Here is a 26706-nt window from a genome sequence, read left to right as displayed (position 1 = left end):
TGTAAATGTACATGGAGTTTTAGATAAAAGCATTTACTACTCTTTATTCATATCGCCCAATCTCTGTTCCAGTGCAATTCATCCACAATCCATCACGATTCGGGGCGTGTGATGTGTTGCCCAACACTGACCAAGCAGACGGCGACATTTGGCAAACAGAAAACAAAACCTTAATATTTCTATAAATGTTTTATTCCAGGCAATTCACCTTTCCACACTATCGTTGAAAAGAAATATATACATCAGTTTTAACTTATCTCTGGCTGCAAGGTGGTTATCTGACACTTGACATTCTCTACTACTGGATATAAATCTGTAAAACTAGAGTGCAACGGGTGACTTAAATCATTGCGATGTGCAACAAAAGGCACTTGTCTGCAGGTAAAACCAGTATTCCCTGGGTTTGATTTCGACTCGCAAGTCACAATGACCAGAGATGACTAACGCAAACATGCGATTATCATCACATGCAATTTACATTGCAAGTGGCAGTGATTTAAATCGCCTGTTTGCGGCGTGATTCAAGGTGTGTTAACATCTTCAACACACAGAAATAACAATTGATTCAATATCGATTTTAACAGTTCCCACGTAAAAATTGGACTCTGAAAACTGAAAAAGGGCAACTTCAGCGCGATATTTACCTGACGACTGCTTCCTACCACTTGTAGAATCACACTAATGCTGATCTCTTTAGATCTTCACCAATGTTACGAGATACTTTGACAGGACTTGTGAACTTCAGGTAGGCCTATGGTAACACCCCACTCTAGTGCATTGTTTCACTGCAGTTCAATGTTTTTTCCAATTATCCTGTTTAGAGAAGACTCGGCCCTGCTGGAAGCCATTTTTGTATGAAAAACCAAAATATCTCACGCCAAAGTTCTCCCTTTAATATGTCCCCCAGTACGGCAGTAGTTGTGACATTAGTCAATGTAATATTGCTCTATCTGACTCAATTCCTTATAATACTTTTAGAAATGGAAGCAAACTTCTGCTCTCACTCAAAAGCTTTTTGACAATTTAAGCATCGTACTCATCATCTTTACAACACGAAAATTGCAATAACAATTACGAGTAATTTTTCATCATTGAAACTAACTAAAAGCATACTAAACTGGCAGTGCGCACGACGAAGTTAGGAAGTTCAACTTTTGGTAAAAAATTATTTGCACTTACATACATGTAGCTACCTAATGCCCTCCTCTCGATTGGAAACATGAATTTCCATGTCCGTGGTCAAGTAGAAAAGCCAGAAAAAACTGTGACAGCCTAGACTGGTCACATTGCTGAAGTCTTGAAGTAATCACAGGCACATGAAAATACCAGATTCATAGCAATAACAATAGACACATCACTCTTTCATGTCCTGTTTGAGTGTGTTTTTTGTAGGTTTTTTTTGGTTCAGCTCTTGCTTTCTGATTGGTTGCTTTCGGTATTTTCACACGCCCGTGTTCAGATGGTCTCATGCAAACCTAGGTTGGCAGAGAGCATTCTTTGATCTGCTTGGAGAATGGATACCTGTCTACTGATTGGTCAATTTTGGTATTTTCATGCGCCTGTGACGACATTGTGTCATGGAAACCTAGGTCGGCAGACACAGCATTCTAAGATCTGCTTGGAGAATGGATACCCATCCACAAGTGTGTTCAGCGCAATATATCAATAAGAATAAAATGCAGTCCCCCTTCAAATATTTTACACAAAGTAACTTTGAGAGCCACAGAAAGCATAGACTAAGTCAGGATTTCACTATGCTGTAAAGTTCTGATTTCAACACAGTATAAAATGCAATCGCTTCAGATCCCGAGTAAGTTATGTAACTCATCATCATCAATGAGTGGGTCTTCCTCCATCTCCGATGGTTCCTCGACCTTCTTCGGTGGCGCTGGCGGTGGTGGTGTCTTCTCCTTTTCCGTTTCTCGAAAATTCGTGGTCTCCTCTGTATTTTTGATGATCTGTGCGATCCGTGCCTCGAGGTCGAGGTGTCCAGTCTGGGAGGAAATAACAAGGAATTAGCGTAGGAATCTTTAAAATATCATACCATACTTTATTAACTATCATAGGTGCATGTGACAGAAGACTTCTAGAGTCATGTTTTGGAGTGCAAGCTGAACTGAGGAATACTGTGTTCTATTTGGAGAACAAACTGCCAACTGCAAGGAAGATTTTAAGAATCAAAAAAAATTATCCCTACCTCATCTGGTTCTTCATCACCTTCCTCCTCTTCCGTTTTTTCCTCCTCGACTTTTTCGGAGACGTTATTCGTAGCACTCGGAAATATACTACTAAAGTCTGTCGCAGTCACAGCACCGGCGCCATCTGCACCCTCACCTGGAACCACGTCAGATTTCGGTTCCTCATACACCGGTTCATCCTGCAATGGCGTCGCCACGCTATCGTCACTTTCATTGCCACCAGGCGGCGCTAAATCAATTTCCATGTCCATATCATCGTTACCCATATCATCCGGACTATCAATCGGTTCTAAACCGGGTGATTCCGGCGCATCCGGAATGAGACTGGTTTCCGGAACTTTAGGTTTTTCCAAATCATCTGCTACCTCAACTGGTTTGGTTTCCGTACTGTCCTCAACCGGTGGCGACTCCGCACTATCCGGTAACGCAACCGGTTCCGGTTCACTCACCACAGGCGCTTGCTCCGGTTCAACCGGTCCAACCGGTGCAGTTTCAGTATCAGTTTCAGTTTCCATAGGAACCGGTTCAGTTTCCATAGCAACCGGTTCAGGATCAGCCTCCTTTTCCTCCGGTTGAACTTCAAGCACTTTTTCATCCGTTTGAGAAATCTCCGAATTTTCAATTTCCGCCGATTCGACGTTTTCTGTTTCCGTCACACTATCAACGTTCGTTTCATCAACATTTTCAGTTTTCTCCTCCACCGTTTCCAAGGAGACGGGAGGTTTTTCGATCACTTCAATCCGTTCTGGAGTATTTCCTTCCGAAAGTTGGTTCTCCTTGTCTTCCTTGGACGCGTCCGTTTCGGCAATCTCCGTTTTTTCCATCTCCTGGTCTTTCTCCGCAGCCTCATTAATCTCTTTTTGATGCGTTTCATCCACTGCAAGTCGTACCTGCAGAAAATACAACAGAATGAGAAATCACTGCAAACTCAAGAGATATTTGACGTCATTCAGCAGTTTCGTGAAATTGAAATTGACTCATGAAGTCATCCATTGGCAGGGGATACAAAATCAATGGGAAAGGCGCAACATTCACCAGGGCCAGCGACTAGACTTGTAAAGAGGCACAGCATCTTGCTGATGATGATGGATGCTGCATCCGTGTGAGCAGGCCAAGCCTTCAATCACGAACATCCATCGGGACTGACAAACTGGGGCGTCCCTCTGCCCTTAGCAGAAATAACATTTGCGTACCTGATGAAACTGCTCGTCATTTCCAAGCGCCAAGAACATCGCCTTGAACTTATTGTAGATATATTCTGCCTTCTGACGAACACGCTCATTCTTTTTATATTTCCGGCACTGGAAAGAGAGACGATGAAGATGACACTGAAATAATCGCAAAAAAGGTCAAAGAATTGTCAAAACTTATCAAAGATTAGGACATGGTGGTCTTCTGTTAGAGACTGGCTTTGCTCTGAGAGGTGGCTGGCCATTACTCGGAGAGGTGGGAGCTGCTCAGAGAGCTCGCAGCTGACTCCAAAGGGCGAACAAGGCACTAACCTTTTTGATTGTGTTCAGGATACTAGGGTTTTTCTTCACATGCAGCGGGGAAAGGTGTAGATTTTCGAGATCACACATGATTGTAATACACTTGTCGATATCCTGAAGGAAAGAAAGTGAGAAGATGATTGATATGAGCACAATGATTGCGCTTTATTTGCTAAATTTGATATATTCACACGCTGAATGATACAAGCACTTCACAATGAGCTTTTTATTGACAGGGGCTGTACCAAAGCGCTCCACAACAGCTGTGACTATAAGTCTCCATATAGGGGTACTCTGGGGGGGGCTGCCGGGCAGAAAAAAGGGCCTGTGAGCTAACTTCACTCTCCACAGGCTCTCTAGACAACATTTAAGTGAGTTGTAGTGGAGGGGGAAAGTAGGCCACTTGAAAGAACCTGAGAAGATTCGCCCTCAACGGAATCACATAGAGCACATTTGATGTGACCGATGCTGTTGTTTTCAATAGGCCACACCAACAGCCCAGAACAGCAAAACAAAACTCACTGGATTTTCACAGCTGAGAGATTTCTTGATTTCCAAGTCCATCTGCTCTATTGCTTCAGCGTGGATATCTGCAGGAAAAATAGCGCGGTGAGAAGATCTCGTTTGTTTATCATAGTGTCACCCCTTATGAAAGGGCCAGCAAGCTTTGACTTGGACACTCTTTACTTCCAAACTCTTAACTAATGCAAGGCACCTGGCGAGAAGGCAGTTCATACCCTATATTCAACAAGCTGGCGGCTAACCGACCGACCACATCGGAAAGAGGTTGCCAGCGGGCCTCAGACCTTTGACTTCCGTACACAAGGCAAATGCCTTAACCACTAGGCCTTTTGGTTTGTATACGATGAGAGGGAGAGATAGGTGGACTACATACAGATTGACACACTTGATTGGAAACGTCATTTTTGAAAACAGACCCAGTCAGTTCAACACCTTTTTGGTGTACATGGCAGTACATTTCAGACTCGCGACAAATTGCTCAAAGTAAAGTGACTTGCACATGGTCCAAAGCCATGTACTATGTTAGTCGGGTGTCAAACCCAACCTCTCAGGTAACTCATCAGGGAAACACAACGTACTGTGAATTTTGTCCTTCTTCTTTTGTTCCAGTTTCTGTTGCTTGCGTCTCTCCTTCTCTCGTTCCATTTCTTTCAATCGTTCCGCTTTCTTCCGTCGGTTTTCCTCGTCGATACGTTTTCGCTCCTCGTCCTGTTTTTTACGCTGCTCGGCCCGGCGCTTGGCCTCGGCTTGTTTGGCACTCTGCAACAAAATAAATAACGAAATGCTTTTTCCTTCTTCAGAAGTCCACGCAAGCTACTCATGTTTCTAACTTGGTGGGGTCTTTACTTGTCCTTGCAAAGACACCTCAGTAGAACCTCTCTATTAAGGACACCATCAGGACTGCCAAGTGCTGTCTTTTATAGAGAGGCGTCCTGATTAGAGAAGTCAAATAAAATGAAAATAACCAATTTCGGAACAAAACTAGTGTCCCTGACAGAGAGGTTGTCCTTAAAAGGGAGGTGTCTGCTGAGGGTGGTTCCACTGTACAAGGAACATTGGTTATAAGTCTCATTTGAAGGACCATCATTGCCATTATTTATCTACTTTCATTATTTACCTGATCTTCTGACTTTCTCTTCTCCTTTTTAGGCTCTGGTTGTTTTTTCGCTGTTTTCTCCTCGCTTTTCTTCGATTTTTCCTTTTTCTTTTCCTCCTGCAACATTACAAACACATCTACCTTTTAAATTCCACCAACATATAGCCAAGGTCCAGCTTGTCCCTAAAGACAACTCCCGAGCAGTATTTGGTGAGGCAACCATCACCGAATTTCAGGTATCAATTTCAATTCCAAAACACCTCGACCTAAACAACGAAATGTGATATCGATATTTTTTCACTGCGTCCATATTTTGCAACAACCCAAGCGGTTATGGTTGCCTTACCATAACCATAACCGCTGTCATCAGCCGTGAAGTACTCAGAGACCTAAACAAAACCTACTTCACTATCGCTGCTAAACTTCTTCTTCTTCTTCGGCGTGCGTTTCGTACGCCGCACCCCCGCCTCATCACTCTCCTCATCGGAACTCAGAATTTTTTTCTTCTTAGTTTTTGTATCCTCCGCCTCAAATCTATCATCAGCAGATTTATCCTCTGCTGGCTTCTCCTCATCACCTTCGGACATTTTTTCTTCGGCTTCATCTTCTGAGGCCTCCTTTTTCTTTTCTTTTGCTTTTGGTTTCTTCTTAGGGACTTTAGGCTCCTAAAGGGCAAATTATGCATGTTAAGGAGGGGCAGTATTCTTTAGTGTGTTTGGTTCAACATCTTTAGGAGAGACTGTGGTGTAGTGACTCTTGTCTAGCACTCAGCAAATAAATAAATACCTTCGGTTTTCTAGCCTTTTTTTTCCCAGGCGTCTTCACTTTTTCTTCCTCACTCTCACTGTCCAACTCAGCACGCTCCTTTTTCAACTCTTCTCTCGCCAACCGAATCCTTTCTTCCTCCTCCTTCCGTTTCCTGAAATATCAAAGGTGTACGTCGCACATAATTACTAGTGGTCACGGAAATAGAAATGCAGTTATACACAATGCCATAGTGCAATTATCATGCAGACAAATTTGATGAAACTTGGTATGTATCTGTCTACACAAGGCCAATGTTGACAATAAGGTTCCATTCAGAAAGTCGTGTATGGGAATTCCATAATGTAATGACTTGATGCATTGATATCAACTGAGGCTAGGGTAGGGGCATTGTATTGCAAAATTCGCTTTAAGCTATCGCTCAACCTTATTGTTGGTGTCCTACCTTTCTTCGGCCTCACGCAGCTTCTGCTCAATCTCTGCCCTCCTCTGGGCGTCCCTTGCCTTCCAGTCCTGCTTCTTCTTGGGAGGACCATCTTCATCACTAGAAATAGAGGAAATATTCCGATCAAATTTGCCTGGGCCAGGGTGTGTAAACAAGTCTTCCAGAACTTGTGCTCCAGAACTGCTCTCTCTGGGACACTGAGAGACTGGCCACAAGGCCATACGGTGCATCAATGGAGACTAAGCTCTGGGGATCAAGGGAGGAACAAGAGATGACAGCCAGGTTTATTAGAGACATAGGCCTGGTTCTTACAGTGCGATCCTCATGCGATGCTCCAGAACTGCTCTCTCTGGGACACTGAGAGACTGGCCACATGGCCGTACGGTGCATCAATGGAGACAAAGCTCTGGGGATCAAGGGAGGAACAAGAGATGACAGCCAGGTTTATTAGAGACATAGGCCTGGTTGTGTAGTACAGTCATAAACAGAAAATCGAACATTAAGAAGAAGAAGAAGAGGATTTGTCCCAAGCTGAGGGTGAAAACATCTAACCAGGCTTGGCAATGTGTTTTGGGGCAGCTAACTCTGATAACATTGTATACAGAACTCCTTTAAACACGGCTTCTTCACAATGCATATATTCCCGAGCAGACGGTTGGCAAATAACGAACCTGCTGTCACTAATACTGCTGACACTATCACTGGAAACAGACACGGTCTTCTTCTTCCTGGGCGCAGCTGGCTTCTTCTTCGCCTTCTCCTTCGGCGACGTCTTCTTCGGCGCACGCTTCCGTGGCGCCTTTTTAGGTTTTGCGTCGGAATCGCTATCGTCAGGAGGCGGCGCCTTCTTCTTGGCTCGACCCTTTTTTGGTTTTGGTGCTTCCTCTTCATATTCTGAGCCAGACTGATCTTCATCTTCACTCACATCCGAGGCTTCTGCCTCCTCCTCACTAGATGCTGCCGCTTTCTTTCGACCTCGACCACCTTTCTTTGTCGATTTCTTTTCCTCGGCCTCAAAATCCTTAGAAAAGAAATACAAAAGTTTGATTTTTTGGGTATTCTAACTGAATCAAGTGGCACCCCCTTTGGTAGATAGGCCTACCTCTTTTAGAAGGACATCCCTCTATAAAGAACACTGACTTTGGTCCAGAATTGGTCAATTCTAAAAAACTTGACTTCAATAATCAGGCCACCTCTCTATTGAGGACAGCATTTGTCAGGCACAAGCGCGGTTCTACTGTATTCAAATGTATGTAAGTAACGTTTACAAAATACAAACCTCATCATCTGAGTTATCATCCGAGGGCGGTTCACTCTCCTCAAAGTCGTCATCTTCCTGCTCGCTATCGGCGAGTTTGGCTTTCTTCGCTGGTTTTGACGAGGGACTGGAGCGCCTCCTTTTGGGGGCTGCCTTCTGAAAGAGGAAGAATCATCCATAAAACGACCATGTTGTGGAAGGTATGAGACATATTTCAGGACCCCAAATATAGCAGGCCCGAGGGAGGATGTTCTGACCATACAGAATCTGTATCTGTACCTTTTTCGTGACCTCCCCTTCGTCAATCACCAGGCTACCCTCCTCGTCACTGACGTCATTCCCAGCATCCTCTTCCACCTCAGCCTCTTCTCCGTCTTCCTCTGCCTCCGTTGACTCAGGTTCGTCAGACGCTGCTGAAGACTCCTGGAAGAAAGTCACGAGATTTGTCAAAATCCTCCTAACCAAAACAAATTTCACCCGTCACAGCAAAATGGGTGCGTGTCAATGAGCCTCAATGACACCAGGAGATAATGGAAGAAATTGACATCATCAGATTTCACTAGAGGCAGACGACAGTGAAATGAACAACCAATCCGTCTCAACCTGCCAAGCTCAGAGCGACATGCGCCTGGTTTTGCTGTGACAGGTCATATTATAAATGGCACTTCAATTGCCTGGTTTTTACACCACTGGTTTTTACACAACAGTGTCTGGAGTATTTTCTCAAGTAATTTGAAGATAAAACAGCCTTTACATCCAGTCTTAGTCTTATTTTTTTCTAATTTCATTGGAGATTTGAAGCGCTGGACACCTGGGAAGAACTCTGAACTTATGATGTTTGTAAACTCATCATATTCTCAGATCACAAAACGATTGAGAAACAACATCTGCATCCTTTACATGTCAAGAACAACATTCAGATAGTGAAGAAATGAAGAACTGGTTTTTGTAAGATATCATGCGATAGACTTAGAGTAGACAGAAGGTGTCACAACATGTACAGTAGAACTTCCCTTATGGACACCTCTCTATTAAGGACACTAGTTGTGGTCCCAAAGTGGTGGTTTCCATTCAATTTGACCTCTCTAATCAGGACACCTCTCTATTAAGTACAGTACTTGTCAGTCCCGAGGGTGTCCTTAATAGAGACACTAGTTGAGGTGGTTTCCATTCAATTTGACCTCTCTAATCAGGACAGCTCCCTATTAAGGACAGTACTCGTCATCCCCGATGGTGTCCTTAATAGAGAGGTTCTACTGTATATCAGAGTCTTGCATCATTACATTACAAAGGGCATGCAATCTTGCTCTTTCAATGATTTCAAAAATTTTTTTAGCCCTACTGCTCTATCCCTGAGATTACGCTATCACCGTGTCCACAAAATCACTTTCTATGAACTAAATCTTGCCAAGTACGCCACTGGGGCCAATAGAGGGAGCCAGGGCATGTTATGGGACAGATGTACAGCGATTTCCATGTCAACACATTGCGTACAGGTAGTTCAATTCAAAGTGGGTTTGTAATGATGGAAGACTTGTGATGAAGATCACCTTTGAGTATGTACATGAAGCTCTAAGCAGAATCTACGGTAGCAGCGAGGTGAGACTATGTACCGGGTACAGTCTGGGTCAAAATATTGTTCGGGAACAATGTTTTTTGTTTTCGTTACTCACACACAGGAAACAACGCTTTCGTCATTTTGGCCATCGTGTAAAGCAGCAAGACTGAAGGGTTGTAACAGTGAATGTTCTCCACAGAACATATAACTATTGTTCAATTTCTTCATTGCAATATCCATACGATCATCAAAATGTTCATGCGATAGTCTACCAGCCAGCTACTTGGTCAGCCAGGAGTTGGTCAGCAAGGACTTGGTCAGCCAGGACTTGGTCAGCCAGATACTTGGTCAGCCAGGACTTGGTCAGCCAGATACTTGGTCAGCCAGGACTTGGTCAGCCAGCTACTTGGTCAACCAGGACCTGGTCAGTCAGCTACTTGGTCAGCCAGGACTTGGTCAGCCAGGACTTGGTCAGCCAGGACTTGGTCAGCCAGGACTTGGTCAGCCAGGACTTGGTCAGCCAGGACTTGGTCAGCCAGGACTTGGTCAGCCAGGACTTGGTCAGCCAGGACTTGGTCAGCCAGGACTTGGTCAGCCAGGACTTGGTCAGCCAGGACTTGGTCAGCCAGGACTTGGTCAGCCAGGACTTGGTCAGCCAGGACTTGGTCAGCCAGGACTTGGTCAGCCAGGACCTGGTCAGCCAGCTACTTGGTCAGCCAGGACTTGGTCAGCCAGCTACTTGGTCAGCCAGGACTTGGTCAGCCAGGACTTGGTCAGCCAGGACTTGGTCAGCCAGGACCTGGTCAGCCAGGACTTGGTCAGCCAGATACTTGGTCAGCCAGGAATTGGTCAGCCAGCTACTTGGTCAGCCAGGACTTGGTCAGCCAGCTACTCGGTCAGCCAGCTACTTGGTCAGCCAGATACTTGGTCAGCCAGCTACTTGGTCAGCCAGGACTTGGTCAGCCAGGACTTCACCAGCCAGGACTTGGTATTTTCATGAGACAAACTTGATATCTGATGTCATTTAAAGGTGTTTTGATAAATAGGAGCACATTTCGCCTCTTTAACTTTCAGAAACGCTTTAGGAGTCAAGAATATAACCTTTTTTTTGGGGGGGGGGGCACCTCATAGACAGAAGCCCTGGGAGAACACTGGAAAAGCACTACACATGCGACACTGCATGCCGACATCTAGATTAAAAAAAGCTCCTACTTACGCGATGACACTGCAGTATACTTACATTCCCGTGGTATCTTATCTCGGGTGTATTTTCGATTTCCCACAAACCATCATTGAATCCAGCGCGTTTATTCTCCTTGGCGTATTTCTCGCGATTTTTCTCATAGGGGAACAGATCCTTTGTTGCCATAAAAGCCCTGCGGATGAAAGTCAATACTTTTATTCTATTGTTTTAAGTTGACAGCTTTATTTAGTTCCGACTCTGCTGGCTGTGGCAGATCCAGTCATCACTTTCCACGTGCAGGAAATAGGACTTTACACAACGTACACCGTTCATGTTTCCTGGTGGCTCAGGTAAATAGAAATGCAGTTTTACACAATACCAATGAAAATTTTCAAATTCAATTACAAGTTTCAAGGTTTTATGGAATGGAGAAGGTAATTACGCCTGAACTGTTACAAAGATATTGAATGAATAACATCGTACGTTTCATGAGTCCCATAGAAAAAGATGGCAAATTTTCCCTTTGGTGGTTTGACCCCTCCTTCTGGCACATCGTCGATCTGCAAGAGAATTACGGTAGTGAGGTGCAGATTGAGGGCTAAAATTTACAATCGGGAATGACGTAGTTTGATCGTATTCAACTATAAATCAATTGAACAGTGGCGCTTCTAGTCAACCGATGACCTTCTTTTGGGTCGTGAACGAGGATTGTAAACTCGCTGTGGAACTAGGTCTACCTAATTGAATAGTTTTGTCAGAACCAAGACTAGACATGAAATCATGACATTTCTATTCGTATGGTTCTTACTGGTTCATTACATTACGTCACATAAACTTCAATTAAACCTAGAACTCGTAGGGTCTTTAACATCGAAACTACCTGTAGCGGTGCTGCCTGCTTGGCTCTCATGAATAAACATGAAACTGCAAGTGCAACGCAGCCAAGCCGGGGTCAGTCACTCAGTGACAGTCGGACCAGATGAAAAGATCAAAAAGACAAGTGCCACAAAATAAAGCAATTGGTTAAAACTTACCCTTGCTGGCCAATGAGGGTAGCCCTTCATCTTGGCAAAGACCTTGTCCCCAGGCTTGTATTCAACCTTAGGCATTTTTGGTTTCGAATTCTGTACACAATGTACAGTGTACAAATGTACAGGCAAATGAATATGAAAATGAAATTTCAAAAATCACCACGCAATATCTCAATTTCTCCAAAACTACCTAGCAAATCACGCTAAAAGTCTCCTCGTATGTCGTTTATTATTAAAGCTTAAAATTTATGGCACCAGATTGGATAAAAGCAATGTATCTCTTGTAGAAAATGATGAATTTAGAGGTGATTGCTGCACCGCTCTTTTGACCGGGCGGCCATTTTGTCTCATCGAAATCTCGTTTTGGTCGCGAGATTTCGGTTGGTGTTATATCCAATCCGCGTTAGCAGGTCATATGATCTTTGGTCTCATGAAATCTCGTTTTGGTCGCGAGATTTCTGTGGTGTTATATCCAATCCGCGTTAGGAGGTCATGTGATCTTTGGTCTCATTAGGGAGTTTTTTATATTCACGCGCGGTCAACCGTAGTTCTTAAAAAAACATTGATTTCTTGATCCTCACAGTACGCCAGTGTTGATTTAGCAGTTATTTTGACAGAGTCAGGTTTTTTTGAGTTTTTGAAACCTAGACCGCTACTCATCATAGACTAACAAGAAACGACTCATTTTACTGTTGTTGCCGACGTATGTGTACACTGAACTTAGGATGTGCGTTGACCCCGTATTGCAATGCCGTCCAGTGCCAGTTGGTGCGTTTTTCGCCGATTAGTGCAAAATTCAACATATCTCAAAAGTTCAATGGTTGACCCTTGATTTTTTTTTTATTTTTGTGTAGCGTAAGCAACTGTCTTTCACGGGAGATTGGTCACTGTAAAAGGTTTTCCCTTGCACAATAGAAATTTACCCAGGTTTCTCACTTGGACGGTCATGGTTGGGTCTTCTGCTTTCCCTGGCCGATACAAGGTACCTCGGTTTCATGTCTCATTCAAAAGGACTGAGAAGAGCCAGCAAAGTTACCAGAAAGCCACGTCGGTTCATCCAGACATACAATCATGGGTTCACCCCGGGACCAAACCCGGGCCCTATTGCGTGGTAGCCAGCAGTGTTAACCCCTAGGCTATGAGGCTCCTCGGTAAAATGAACAACCAGTCCGTCTCAACCTGCCAAGCTCAGAATAACAGGTGCCTGGTTTCGATGTTACGGAATGCAAGTTCTACATTACGGAAAAAAGGTTCTACTAAGACAAGACTTCCGTAACATTTTTTATTTTTGGGATGTATGTACAAATTTGTCCACAATAAGTTTTGTAAAGGATGGTTGGTCCTTAGTTTAACACATTGAGATGGCAGCACATTTCGCGAAGATCTATCAGTTGAAAATGTCCAGCTGTTATAATTGAGCACACATACTGTTTAGCAGTGGAAATTGTGAGACATTTTCCAATGGAAATCATATCAAGGTCCAAGGCTGATTTTAGTCTGTGGTGAGTCTCAGGGTAGTGAGATCGAGATTGTCCTTCCCATTGAAAGTCAAAAACAAACACACTCCATATCTAAATGCTCACATCCTCAGATTATCAACTTCTCATCTGCATTATTGCCAGAAGGAACCACTGCACAGCCAATTGTGTAGATCCAACAGCTCGGAGCGTGCCACATTTTTGACCACAGGCTTCACAATGAAGCCCAGACTTGTAGGGATCAGTCAAAGTAAAGTCAAATGTCTTTTCCATGGATCGGAATCAGGCTGCTATGTTCCAATGATTTCCTCATCTAGTCGTTGTTCTTCCTGCAACGAATCAAAACAGAAAAATTAGTGAAGGAATGCTTGAGGGACTTCGTCACAGGGCATCAATGATTGTATTATGTTAAGCCCCTCATTCATTGTAGTGGTCCTTGGTGTCAACTTCCTGAGGAAATCAGTTGCCTTCTCCTGCAGGGCCAAGGAGGAGGGGACCTTCCCCTTGATTTCCTCAGGATGAGGAGTCACCACCAAGGACTACTATTTCAATTTGATATCCGATGGCAAATGTTCATCATAGGCCCTTTAAAAATAGAAATCAATAGTGAGCTGGTTTTCCACCAATCACTATAGTTTCAGCATGTGTCAACACCAGCCACATCCCCTGATTTCTATAATAGACCATCCCACTACATGTAAGTTCTCAACAGACTGACCATCCCATTTTAGATTGAAAGGGGTGTTCAGACACACTATACTTGACAGGTTCTCCAAACACACGTTGTTTGCTAGTTCGGACACAGCTGCAGCAAAACTTAATAGGCCCTGAATTAATTGGATTAATCCTCATTTGTGAATACACTGAAGACGATAGCCACAGCAAGCACGAGGTCTTTTGTTGTGGAAACGTTCGGCCACAGATGCGGTGCAATTTGATCATCTCTACATCATTTGGACTTTGCGTCATTTGTAAATAGCAGAGGATAATGGTCATGCAAGACTGAGGTAAGTCAGTGGTGAATTGGTGGGTAGCGCATGGCCCCCTTTTTTCGTTGTGTGGAATGATTCTTCAAGGTGCTTCCTCACGAAGGCAAATAACTACTTCTCATGTCGCTAATTATTCCACATTTTTGGATCATGATGAGCCTTGCAAATTTGCAGATTTGTTGTGATTTGTTGCAGTTTGGGAAACAAAATCATTAACCACCTCATTTATGGATTATATTTTTTATTTAGGAGATGTCCACCAGCTTAACTTGGCCTAAAAGAACCAAGGGTGTTGAACAAGGCAAATAAATCTTCAGATGAGTTAGTGACAACATATCTAAGGACAGCCTAGGGAGCTACACGTACGAACTGATTAGCAATCACGTCTGCTGTTGGACTGAAGCAGGACAGACACACTTTCTTAGGGACATTTCCCCAAATGTTGATATGTTGATCAAAAATTCTTGAATTGGATTTCGAACTGTGAAAGAAGGAGTCAACTTCTTGCTTGACAGTTGGGAAGATTTCTGCAACTGCCTATCCAAAATAACAATATACACCAAACCAGGCCTTGGTCCAATGACACTAAAGAGAAATCACTGACGCTATAAATATTGATTTCAACTATAAATCTTAACCAAAGTGAGAATCAAACAATCGACATCAAAATGTTTGACAAACACCAACTTAAGGAGTTCCCGAGTTTCAAAATGGCACTAAACATCGTACGATGGTTGTCGCTTTTGGCGATATGTTACATAATCATCGTCCACCACTTCGGACATCAGACAACGTGTTTCAATTTCAAAAACCTGACCGGCGTTTTTGAATCTCAAGCGACAGGGAAACAGGTAATCAATGACTTGTGTGCGGAGTTTGAATTCCGGACAGATCGTTTTTATTTCATTCTGGAGGGAACGATACTATGCGTACTACAATGTTTATGGTATCTCGCGGCAAAGAAGCTGACAGATATGGAAACGCTGATGAAACTATTTCACGAGTTTGCGATGCAGCGCCTCCATGATATTGACAAAATCAAAACATACGTCCAGAGTTACAATACGCTGAAAAACACGATTAAAACAACATTCGTTCAAATGTTGGCCACCCAGCCGGAAAATAGTTTGATGCAGACGATACTTCGCATGAATGAACAGACTCGTCTCGTCTGCTGGTTGTATTTCACAAAACTTTGCCTCCAAATGATCGTCAATGTTTTTTTCATCGTCTTTTCGTGCGTTTACATCATGGAGCACAAGGACGCCACCTATGTCTGCTCAGACGAGATCAGGCAGTTTGACCCCTTAGCCATTGAGACGCACTGCATGACCCCGTATGCAAATTTCACCCTCATTCTCCACATCATCAATGTCACTGCCCTCTTTTACTTGTTTTTGGTACTGCTGGTTGACATTGTTTTCATGTTCGTGAATCTTTTGAATCCGATCGAGGATTTCAACGCGACGTTTTTCTCGCTGGATGTGTGGCTTAGTAATATGAGTCTGAAGAAGAATCTAGGGGCGTTGGCTGTCATTGATTTGTATGGCTTCCCTAAGAATGGTAAACACCTCTTGAGTGAGAGGTTGATTTGACGGAGAGGAGAACGGGAGAAGAATGAGGTAGTCACCACAGTTCAAAGCCCTCAAAAGAATACATAGCTGCCTAGCCTAAAGACAGGCGACTGCTGCCTGCTTGTAGCACCATGAGTCATCCAGGTAACCTTCAAATGCATAATACCAGTATGCATTGGCCGATGCACTAAGAGAATGGCTACTTGTGGTGCTCAAGGAGGGAGTGATCATGGATCTGGGTTCAGCCACCTTTTATAAGCGACTGGAGTCTTTAAGTCCAGCAGTATGTAAACCTTTGCCAAAAAAGTGTAAATCAGTCACAGAATATGTAACAATTGGATTTCCTGATGATTTTTGCATGTTTTTAAAAGATTTATACATCGTAAAACCTACAAATCGGACAATATTTTTCCTCATGTCCTATCTCATATCTAAGCCAGACCTCGCCCCGTCCAGGCCAACACATGTTCAATGCAACTCCACACACAATCGATTAAAACGGCTCTGGTACACACGACAACAGGTGATGCAAATAGTCCTATTGTTGTGGAAGCTGGACTGCAGCGAGCTATTGTTGGATTATCTGTTAACCCATTACTGAGCGATTGTTCACTGCAACATGTTGCCTTGAACAGGTTTTGCTGGTTTTGAAAGGATCGGGTGTAACAGGTCACTGCCCATGACGATAATAAAAGACACATTTTCACCGAACTGAGTCTAATTCAAATGTTTTTAATGCTTTAAATCTATGTTAAATGTCCATGGAGGCCTTTCTCTGGGGTATCACTGAGCTGCCTATACTATTCACCTCTTTCCTGATCAACATCCAAGATGGTGGAGCTGGGAAAACAAAATGGCCGCCTTATGGGGTGCCTTTGATGTTGATGAGATCACGCTGGGCATGATGTCAAAATCAACCGAATCTGGCCCCACAAGTCAGCGAAGTTCAGCCAGTTAACCACAGGAAGTGCCCAGCTGGAAAGAAGCATTTTAACAGCACCTCAACTGTAAGGAAAACATCATTCATGCCTATTCCCGGAGCTGAGGCATTCGTTTTTTACCTCTGAAGTTTTCTGTCGCTTTCGCGTCTGTCGTTCCACCTCGTCGTCCCACTTCTCTTCCATCTTTCGTTTATATCTGAAAACAACAACACTTTTAACATCTTTTTTCCGATTGATATACATATATCCAGCTAATGTTACTGCTGATATTACTGCCAACATCAATAGATCAAATTCGTCCATTCACCACTTTCCTCAAGCAGTAATTTAGGACTTCCTCACAGGTATCGGCCAATCAGGAGCGAGCTAACATGCTTGTTCGACACAGACAGCACGGCCATGATCACATACAGGGGCTTTGATTGGTCAAAACCTATCACCTGACAGGAAGTCCTACATGCTTTTCTGCTCGAGGAAAGTGATGAAGATCTAGTGCAGGTTAAGCATTGATCTGTGATTTTTCCATAAAGTATTAACTTACACTTCGCTACTGGGGTTATTTTCTTGATTCCGACATTTTTCCAACTTCTTTTCGATATTTCTGACGAACTCTCGATTTAACGGCTCCTGGTTTCGGATCATGTACCGTACTCCTGGAATTGGAGAATGAGAATGTGAAGTGTCCCGCGGACGAGCGATTGCGACTGACTGGGATTGCTAACTGCTACATTCATAGAAAGTGCGGGTCTATTGCACTGCAGTATCCCTGACAAATTCCAAAAAGAAGGTCATCACTACCAAAAGCTTCTTTGGCTGACCTTAACCAAAACTCCTGCCAGAACAATTGTCAGGAAAAAGTCGGCCACTGTTCAAAGGGGTTAAAGATCATCATACAAGCGGTAGACTTGTCAATCATAAAGGATAAGTAGGCCTACTCCTTTGCAGTCAATATGACAGTATCACATGCAAATGCAAATATCATCTGGGACGGACAGAATACTAACGTTTTATTTGCTCAATCGTCTTTTTGATTTTGTCATTATCGACCGGACCAAGGAGTGTTTCCGTGACGTATCTGAAAAGACAAGGTGATGGGAAATGTAGGAGACAATGGCACAACCGGAGACAATGGCACAACCGAACACAATGGCACAACCGGACCATATTTAATTTTTCCATCTGTGACAGCAACTATTACTGTGGAGCAGCTTGGTAATAGTTCCTTTATAACGCTATTGTTCCTTTTAAACTGGAAAGTAGGTTGCGACCTCTATACAGGAGGTGGCCTACAACGTCACCCCATCCTCCCCTTAATCAATTGTTAGTTATTTTTCTGTTTATTCCCCATAGTACAACCAGTTGGACCAGAGCCATATGGAATGGATTTTTTAGTTCAATCTCCCACCAACAGGTGTCACTGTTCAGGTAGCAACAGTAACAACCAAGTTGTTTACCTTAGCGATGGGGAATTCCCCTATGTACCAGGTACACACAACATACTACTATACTATATTTGGGCGTGACACATTGGTGAATATTGGGGACCATCTTAAGAGTGTTGTAACCTTACAATAAGGGTTGTGATTTTTGCTGAGCATCTGTGTGCACACTAGAGCCATTCATATGCTCCTCCCCTTGCATGCCATGGATACATTGATAGATATTTAGCAACTCGTTGAAAACAAGCTCATGCTAGTGATTAAAGCTGTGTAAGTGAACCACTCATAATCAGGAGGCCTTGGGTTTGTCTCTCAAGGAGTTTGACTGGTCCTGAGATGCCCCCTAACATAAAAGACTCGACCCAATCAGCTGTTAGCGAGGTCAGCCCCGGGATTCCTGGCTGAGAAAGATGTCAATTCTCTGGTTGAACGACTGTCCTGGCTAAAATTATGACTAATTCAGGTAAGTAACGTTCACCTTTCTCTAATTTTGAGATATTTAACCCTTTAGAGATTGTGGTTATAGGGAGAATATTTCAGAAAACGTGTGGCTTATTTGGAACTGCAGTTTATCATGAAATAGATGGTTGCATCAGAAAGTGCTCATCGAGAGCTTTCCAATGAATGGTCATGTCAATAGGTTTAGCAATGGTATCATTAGAAAGTGCTCATCGAGAGCTTTCCAATGAATGGTCATGTCAATAGGTTAAGCAATGGTACCATTAGAAAGTGCTCATCGAGAGCTTTCCAATGAATGGTCATGTCAATAGGTTTAGCAATGGTATCATTAGAAAGAGCTCATCGAGAGCTTTCCAATGAACGGTCATGTCAATATGTTTGACGCCAGGCCTTGACACAAATATGTTGCCATTTCACAATTGTGTATCTTTTTGGTTAACTGCGTCGCAGGTATGATTTGATATAAAGAACCTCTCCACTTAAGAGCGGTTCCACTGTATATAAAACAACTTAACAATTCATAAAACTTATCTATATCAAAGTAGAAGTCTATCGCCAGGTAAAAATTGGCAAGTTCATCAAATTTGAGCGCTGGAAAGTCTTTTTCAATATATCAATGGATTAATGAGCACAACAGCTAATTTAGATTTGTTGCAATGTAAGTGTTGATACACCTCTAACAAGAACATCCGACATCACGCTTGACGGAGCAATTGTCCATGGATCAGGCAATCAAACAGCGATTAAAGTTTGACGTCAATACATCTATTTTTAGTAACAATTCGGTCTAATTTTGAACGGACTTCCGTTTTTACATCGGAAGGCTTTACAACCTTTGTTTGGATTGGATTGTGCCACAAAGTAAAGGCTCAGGGGTCCTCAGTTTTTATCTAAAGGCTACCGGTCGACAAAAATGGCTATCAAAATCAAAGATGGTAGTTTTTAGGACTTTCAATCTCATGTATACACCTCTACACCTTGTAGTACTCTGTGGCGCAGAAAATGCTTCAGAGGATCAGTTATCCCTAAAAATGAAGAAAAATTTTTTTATAAATTTTTTTTTCTACAATTTTTTTGGTTTGTTTTACAGTTGGGGACAAGTGGCACCCTCCTACACCTTTAAACAGTGTAAGAACTATTTCATTGAAAGGCCTGGCTTTCTAAAATCATTCCTGAGAATTCTTCTCCTTCAAGTCTGGTACACAGGCGAAATTTCTGTCATAGAATGATAGCTGGCCCACGGTTATGGTAGAATCTGATGATTATCTGATGATGATTACAACAACCATGTTCTACACTTGGATCCCATCAAAGATACTCTATTGTTCGATTAATTGGGACCAGAAGCTCAGGGATTCAAGTGGTCATACATCTATTGCAGTGTTGTGTATATACAAATCAAAACCACCAATTAGACTCATGGACAAATTTTAAAACCAATGGATTAGGCCTGTGTCACAAGAGTAATTACTCTGATAATAATCCCTTGACACAGAGGTCAGACAGGTTTAATCTGCCTAGTTATGCAACGTCCCCATGTTAGCCTTATTAGTAGAAAAAAGAAAATATTGACAAGTTATCAGCAGAATTTCTGTCCCCTTACTCCCTCAGACACAATATGAAAATAATCCTCTCCCTGCCGAGTGACGCAGGACCAGCTGTATCCACCCCTCTCCCCAGCTGAACTTTTCTGCTTATTACGGACACTGGAGGGCCCGAGAAAGTTCTAAGACTAGGCAATGTCAATACAAGGTTCCCCACTAAGACGACACCAAGCCAACACTGTTTATCTCCAAAACTAGTCCTGTTATCGCATCCCTAAGCCAATACTGCCAAATTAGGTCTTAATCCTATAGGCCTACTGGTGTGTAGCTAGAGGCCCATGCCAAACCTTAGCAAACGTATACAAAATATCGGTCTGAAGCTCAGGAAGCATTTGAAGGGAAAGGCAGGACTCAGTCTAGGATCATCAAGTCTGTAGGCACGTATGATTTCCAATTTGATCTGAAATTCAAACAGGGATACTTGTTGAGATTGTGGCATTGTTAAGTTTGGATATGCTCTGGTTCTGTCTTGTGGTTTCAAAATGGTGAGTGAATTTCAGAAAGGTTGTTGAAAGCAAGTTTTGTCGCTGGGGTTAAATTACCTTGGCGTCAAGTCTAAGGGCTTAACGGAAGGAGATAATGTCAAATCAAAACCAGCGTTAGTGACAAAATCTGTTATGAGCAACAGGCCCTAAAGTAATCAATAGGTCTCGATATCTCAAAAATCATTTTGATCAGTTCGCGACTAGGAATGGCATGTTGGCCTATATCTAATCTATTGAACTACGAGAGATTTTCTTGGAAGGAACTTGACTGGTCTGGCCTTTGTGTCTCGGTTTACAGGAAGGAATTTGTTTGATTTACATTCAAAGTTTATACACAGGTTGAGGGTGCAGCGGTGCATTATGTCTTTTAGGTCGGCTGTTTGTTAAGGTATATTGACAATTACCAGATCTATACATTCCTGAAACTGTATAAGCAGGGCAGTATTTAACTTTTTGGTCCTGGGACGGGGATGGGCGGGGGTAGTGGACTCTCTGGGATGGGGGGGGGGGCCGCAGAACACCACTTTTCGTAGCAGAATTGCCTTCTTCCGATTTTTAATATGCATTTTCATTTATTTCAGCCTATACTTAGGTATTGCCTTATTTCATCATTCAACGTAAAACCCAAAACATTTTTATTTTGGCCTTTCCAGGTTGCCAGGCTCAAAGCAATCGTCTCCTCATTAGCACTAACTATTGCAATTGGTTTTAAACATCCTTGACTTGAGTAGTTTTAAAACTGGTTCACTGTATTTGCTGCCTTGACATAACTCAGCAACCTGTTCCCAGGTCCACCTCTGCTCTGCAGTTCCGTGAGCTAAAATGACACATTGCACATTCTTCTCTTTACAGATTTTGCCGACCAGACCCCAGGTTTGATTGAGTAGAATCCCGGGACGAAATGGAGGACACCAACCCTGACGAGAAGGACGAATCAAAGTCCTTCAACAGAAAATCAATATCGATCTTGAACAATTTCTTCGGATAAACGACGTCAGAATCGATCATGATGGCGAAGGTACAGAAACCACCAAGTCTCCTTGACTATAAGGATTTCTCGCCGGGTACGAAATTGCTCCCGAGTCTTCCGGTCGATGAGAAAACAACGACGTATCGATTTGTTCGGACCCACACGAGGCCGCCGGGGGCCTCGTTCAGTGACCCCATCAGATCAGACGCCAGCACCCTATCCCTTCCGAAAATACAAAACGGAAAGTTTCGTTTTCGAAGCGAGCAGGACTTGTCCTTGGTGAAGGCGGCCTCCTTGGTTGTTGATAAGTCGGACCAGACTGCCACGGTCGTCCAGAAGGCGTTAAAATCTCAAACGAGTGAGAATTTGGAGTTAGGAGATGATCTGGGGGAGTCGGTTGACCTGCCTCACGAGACAAAACACACCGCGCCAGCGCACTTGCCGAAAAAATTATACCGGGTCGTGGATTGGAAGGAGACCATCGGATACGGGACATTTGGTGATGTTTATCGTGCATACTGGCACGAAGGGCAAAAGGACATCGCGATAAAAATCGTAAAACTGAGCCGTGATTCTGACTTGGAGAACTATAAACGGGAGATAAAGATTTGGCGGGATTTGCGACATACTTTGTTGCTGCGATTGTATAAGTATTATCTCCATACTCCAACGGCGACGGTGTATATGTTTATGGAGTTAGCCAAACACGGATCTTTGTACGACCATATCGAGCGAACACGTAAAGACGGAAATACAATAGAACTACATGATGTTATAAACTGGGCAAGCGACATCTTACAGGCCTTATCGTACCTCCACGACAGAAACATCGCCCACCGCGACTTAAAATCACCAAACGTCGTCCTGTGTGATTCGCACGTCAGAAAAAATCTCCGCGCAAAAGTTTGCGATTTTGGCACGTCGCGGATTATCGATCATACAACACAAGCGACCGGGATGATCGGCAGTACGCGCTGGATGGCACCGGAGATTATGCGCGGTGAGAAATACAACGTCAAGTGCGACATTTACTCTTTCGGCGTGCTGCTCTGGGAGATGCTGACAAGCCAAGTGCCGTTTCAAAACAAGACTAACCCGTACGCCCTCATGTGGTCGGTGTTGGAACTGGATGAGCGACCGCCGATGCCTGATATGGCCGATTGGACGGTGACAAGGCGTTATTTGATGACGCATGTGGTCGAGGCTTGTTGGGTGGGGAATACGGACAAGAGACCCTCGGCCAAGAAGCTGACTGATAAACTGCTACAGTACAAAGACATGTGAATTGCTGGAAATAGGTTCAGGCCAAAAGAACACGTATTTTGTTGCTGGTGTCATGGCCAACTGAAAATGGATGCAGGCTAATTGGGGTTTTTTTAGATGGAGGGGGTAAGCTGATCTTGCCAAAATCAAGCCACAAATGGAAAATATCATATCTATGAAAATTTTTCAATAGCAAATGTTGTGATTTATCATGAAAAGTGCATCGTTGCGGTATGTTGAGGATTTATTGTACTATAATTTCTTAGAGAGTGGCAAATAGCTAGTTAGCATAGTGTTTAGTTTCAAAAAAGAAAAAAAACTGCTGGCAGTTTATATTATTTGTGTTCAATAGATCTAGATATCATTTATACAGTCTTAAAAATAAAGGTTTTGAGCTTCTGAAAACCTAAGGGTTTTTCAGCCTACAAAATATGCGCCCCCTAGGTTTTTTGGGGGAAATGAAAATGCCTTTTCAGAAGGTCAAAACCTTCATTTCTCAAGCTGGAGTTGGCTTGGAAATAACCAATATTTGGGTTACTTGCATGTACCCCTTCGATTACATTCTCATTGGGAAAGTCATTTAAGGTATTTGAGATAAAGTAATTCAGGTGAGTGATTTGCTAATTATTCCGTCCGGATTGAAGATACTTCCTTGTGCTAAACCAAAATTTCTTGTCTTTTAATTGGAAAATTTGAAATATCAAACTGCTGATATGAAACCTGTGATAATTTTGTGTTCATTTAGATAGACTGTGTGCTAAATCGCCAAGATGAGAATTAGAGAATGGGGAGGTTTAGAAAGCACCTCGTTCGATACGGTAGCAAACTCCTGATAAATCCCGTAGGTGGTGCTGCAGTCACTCTGAGTTCACTTCCGAGCCATTAACATTATAGCAAGAATTCTTAATCATGGTCATTCCTAACTTAAGTTGAAAGTGTTATGTCAATATTTCGTCATGTTTAAACTTGCTGTCGACAAAATTTCCTTCAGCAAACATCAAACATGACGTTTTTGTAAGGAGTTCTTTCTTTAATTTATCCAATCTCTCCATATATATCTAACATTGGAAATTAACTCGCGCGTTTATGATAGATTGATGTGAAGATAGTCATATAACACAAACTGTTACCAAGGAGAACTTCACAGCTCATCATTTATGTCATAAACATGCGATATTCTCAAAATCATTTTATAAACACCTTTCTAAAATCGTAACTTTTTTATTGGAATTGGTCAACACCAAGTTGTTTTAATTGGTCAATTTCATTTTAAGTGGTCGTGATCCTTAAAAGTTTGAAGACAGTTTCAACTGGGGGAAGGTGGTGCTGCTTGTGAAGACGACAGATAACGTGGTCGACCATCCAGTGTTTGTTTCGCCAATCAGCAACCAGCAAAGAGAATAGCGATGTAATTACAGACCAGATTGGCATCCGTCCATATTTTGTGATATAGAGTGTAATATAAGAGTGAATTATTATTATTGTTTGTAACCTGCATGATAATCATTGTAGAGAGATTCTATGTATACAGTATGTTGTTTTGAAATGTAATAAAAGATTGTAATTTTGAAAAGATCTTTGATTTGATATTTTATTTGTGCCACAGCAGTCTTCGATCTCCTCTATCGAGAAAAAATGACTTACTTGTCGAGGTTCTGTTGTAACCTTGAAGCACTGTGTAAAATGGCAGCCAGGGCAATCTGAAAATATGAAAGACGGGGCAAAAATGAAGAACTTGTCTAATACTGCAGGGCTGTCGATGACAGCAAATAAACATGATGATGTGTTTACCCAAATAGCTATAAGGGGGCACCCAATGAGGGGTCGATTTCTTTATTTTCAGTGCCTTTGCCTCCCTCTGTGCAAAACCCGACAGCAAACAAGCGACTCACTTGCGACGGTGAAAACAATAACATTGCATCTGTGTTCAGCGATCTGTCCATAAAATCGTCGGCACCTTTTCGGATTTTCTCAACATCAGTTATGCTTTTGCATCGTGTCTGAAAAAAAACAAGAAAATGATTTGATCTTTAGTTTTAGCTGAAAGAGCCTATTTCATTTTATAAAGAGCTGTCTCTAATTTCAACAGAAGTTCAGTTTTGATTGTCCTGCCATCTTGTGACAAACTTTGAAACTAAACCTCAAGCAAGAGAAAAGGAAAAGTATTTGTCAATTACATGAATTCTATTTGGTACTCACTTTCATATCGATCATCAGTCCTTCAAATGGTCGATAAGGGCTGTGCATCGTCAAGTGGTAATGCAAATGATGCATCAGCATCAGCTCACAACTGACGATCAGATCTGCGAATCTCTCTCGGTCACCTTTTAAATTTGCCACGAATTGGTTTATCGAGACGTTGAACTCTTCGACCTTACAGGCCAGGTAGACACAGGTCAGCATCATCTCGCGAGGGTGGTAGTCCATCAACGAGTTATGGATGTAGACACGCTTGAAGTAGGCCATGGAGCAGCCCTGTAAGTCAATGTGGGATGCATGCATGAAGGGAAGAGTGTATCACTGTGGTTTTGAGTTCTGGCCGATTTCAGTCTTAGGAGTGTGAGACACGCATATCACCTGATGTCACTCCGAGAGCCCTATATTTCATGAAGTGACCATCGATTCAGCCCAGCTTTGCTTGGACATGCAGACTCTGCTGGTTTTGAGTTGATTTCATCCTTACGAAGTTGGGGAGATGCATATCAACGACATCTCAAATGCCTGGACAGAAGAAAAACTTCCCAATCTGTTGAATAGATAACAGCGAAGCTTACCACGACTGCTCTTGGCATTGGAGGCTGGAATCTGGCACAAAATTCCTTGAGGATGTATTCATAATGGCGTTGCAATGATCGTTCCTCCGCCGTAGTTAAGAAGAATTCTTGTCTTTCTTCGGCCTGCAACAAGGTTAGAATTTAAAATCCCCGATCGAAATAATGTAGTTTGTTTAACGACGACGATGATGATATTGATGATGATGTTGATTCCATCCTTAACAAAAAACTCCAGAGAAGGAACCTCACCGATTTCGACTTGCCGTGCTCTTTAATGAATCTTTCATTGGCCTCTTTCCGCAGACAGAGTATTTCTTTATCGTCAGCAAACATCCAGAACTTCACCTGAGAACTTGTTGGGAACATCGTAACCGCTTATCAAATTTTCTGAAAAAGATACAGTACAGTACAACACTTCAATTGCCCAAGGCCACGGGGGGAGGGGGGCACGAAAGGCCTTTTCGAAGAGGACGATCAGAGCCTTAACAAATCAAATGCACACACTATTATAAGAATAGGCCTATGTCAGAAGGCCTAAGCAGCCTGCAGACTTCGGACAATGCCTTTAGCCTCGGTGACCCTTTGTTCCAGGTGAAATGCATGACTGGTCAGCACCAGAGCAAACTTCTTCGAAAAGGCCTATCATTGTCTGTTATTCAAACGTTTTGAGTTTGGCCTTGTTGCGCATTCACGCATTGTGTGTGATGTCGGTTGCTCTGCTCTGCGCTGCGCCTGCGGCCTGCTTACAAAATGGTTTCTGTAAAAAGAAAGTCTATTAATTCAGAGCACACTATGGATGGAGACAGCAGAGTGGAGGAGTCAGCTGCAGTACTACGATATTGACGATTGAACAGGCATGTTTAATAATCGTACTCATCCCAAAATTTAGCAATGTAAAAATACACTAAATTTTGTTTTCTATTTTCGGACACAAAAAAACTACTTACTAAATGATCAAATTCATAATAGGCTAAATAGTAACATTTATATGTTTTGATGGTAGCCTACAGATAAAAGGACAATTGAAGAACGTTATCCATCAACTGGTTCTTGTTGTCTTTATTTGAGTTAGTTTGAAAAGGGGGATGTTTGCTGACCAAAATGACGCCACGATATGAGCTATTTTCGGATTTTTTTTTTTTTTAAAAGAATATGAGTTCAATTTAGGGTTTTGATTTCTTCCG

General features: G+C 42.7%; 3 protein-coding genes and 1 long non-coding RNA gene across 6 annotated transcripts; 2 read left to right on the top strand and 2 right to left on the bottom strand.

Moving 5' to 3' along the window:
- Positions 1-190: 190 nt before the first annotated feature.
- LOC135498770 (hepatoma-derived growth factor-related protein 2-like) lies at positions 191-11884 on the bottom strand. 3 transcript variants are annotated; one of them, XM_064789192.1, is made up of 16 exons: positions 11550-11884; positions 10999-11075; positions 10549-10708; positions 8054-8197; positions 7796-7930; positions 7188-7537; positions 6517-6615; positions 6093-6225; positions 5711-5971; positions 5328-5423; positions 4789-4969; positions 4211-4278; positions 3701-3802; positions 3392-3499; positions 2198-3088; positions 191-1994 (listed from the first exon to the last, which is right to left on the bottom strand). In XM_064789192.1, the coding sequence occupies exons 1-16, from the start codon at positions 11622-11624 to the stop codon at positions 1800-1802; spliced, it is 3075 nt and encodes a 1024-aa protein (XP_064645262.1). In that variant the 5' UTR covers positions 11625-11884; the 3' UTR covers positions 191-1799. The 3 variants fall into 3 exon arrangements, with proteins under 3 accessions (XP_064645262.1, XP_064645263.1, XP_064645264.1); XM_064789193.1 differs by having other exon boundaries at positions 10573-10708; XM_064789194.1 differs by lacking the exon at positions 5711-5971.
- A 930-nt stretch (positions 11885-12814) lies between these two features.
- LOC135498653 (cyclin-H-like) lies at positions 12815-26676 on the bottom strand. Its single transcript, XM_064789039.1, has 10 exons — positions 26470-26676; positions 25772-25909; positions 25523-25645; positions 24948-25223; positions 24641-24748; positions 24393-24448; positions 17533-17603; positions 17070-17181; positions 16649-16724; positions 12815-13353 (listed from the first exon to the last, which is right to left on the bottom strand). Exons 2-10 carry the CDS (start codon positions 25886-25888, stop codon positions 13315-13317), a joined length of 978 nt encoding a protein of 325 aa, XP_064645109.1. The 5' UTR covers positions 25889-25909; positions 26470-26676; the 3' UTR covers positions 12815-13314.
- LOC135498654 (uncharacterized) lies at positions 13888-16298 on the top strand. The gene is made up of 2 exons (XR_010449119.1): positions 13888-14031; positions 14263-16298. It is a non-coding gene; the product is annotated as an uncharacterized LOC135498654 (long non-coding RNA).
- Positions 18324-24315, top strand: LOC135498652 (mitogen-activated protein kinase kinase kinase 20-like). Its single transcript, XM_064789038.1, has 2 exons — positions 18324-18430; positions 21368-24315. Exon 2 carries the CDS (start codon positions 21522-21524, stop codon positions 22767-22769), a length of 1248 nt encoding a protein of 415 aa, XP_064645108.1. The 5' UTR covers positions 18324-18430; positions 21368-21521; the 3' UTR covers positions 22770-24315.
- Positions 26677-26706: the final 30 nt, after the last annotated feature.

This window comes from Lineus longissimus, chromosome 14 (assembly GCF_910592395.1).
Source record: "Lineus longissimus chromosome 14, tnLinLong1.2, whole genome shotgun sequence".
Classification (NCBI taxonomy): domain Eukaryota; kingdom Metazoa; phylum Nemertea; class Pilidiophora; order Heteronemertea; family Lineidae; genus Lineus; species Lineus longissimus.
The sequence above is the reverse complement of the archived record's forward strand: the minus strand, read 5'-3'. Positions and strand labels throughout refer to the sequence as shown.

What these genes read in the sequence shown, in the direction of transcription:
- LOC135498652 (XM_064789038.1), top strand. Translation starts at nt 21,522, where the DNA reads ATGATGGCGAAGGTACAGAAACCACCAAGTCTCCTTGACTATAAGGAT.
- LOC135498653 (XM_064789039.1), bottom strand. Translation starts at nt 25,888, where the DNA reads ATGTTCCCAACAAGTTCTCAGGTGAAGTTCTGGATGTTTGCTGACGAT. An exon ending in GACTGATGATCGATATGAAA is followed by an intron (nt 24,749 to 24,947) that starts GTGAGTACCAAA and finishes GTTTTTTTTCAG; the next exon opens with ACACGATGCAAAAGCATAAC. An exon ending in GACGATTGAGCAAATAAAAC is followed by an intron (nt 17,182 to 17,532) that starts GTTAGTATTCTG and finishes CTCCAATTCCAG; the next exon opens with GAGTACGGTACATGATCCGA.
- LOC135498770 (XM_064789192.1), bottom strand. Translation starts at nt 11,624, where the DNA reads ATGCCTAAGGTTGAATACAAGCCTGGGGACAAGGTCTTTGCCAAGATG. An exon ending in AAGGGGAGGTCACGAAAAAG is followed by an intron (nt 7,931 to 8,053) that starts GTACAGATACAG and finishes TTCCTCTTTCAG; the next exon opens with AAGGCAGCCCCCAAAAGGAG. An exon ending in AGCAGTATTAGTGACAGCAG is followed by an intron (nt 6,616 to 7,187) that starts GTTCGTTATTTG and finishes CTCTATTTCTAG; the next exon opens with TGATGAAGATGGTCCTCCCA.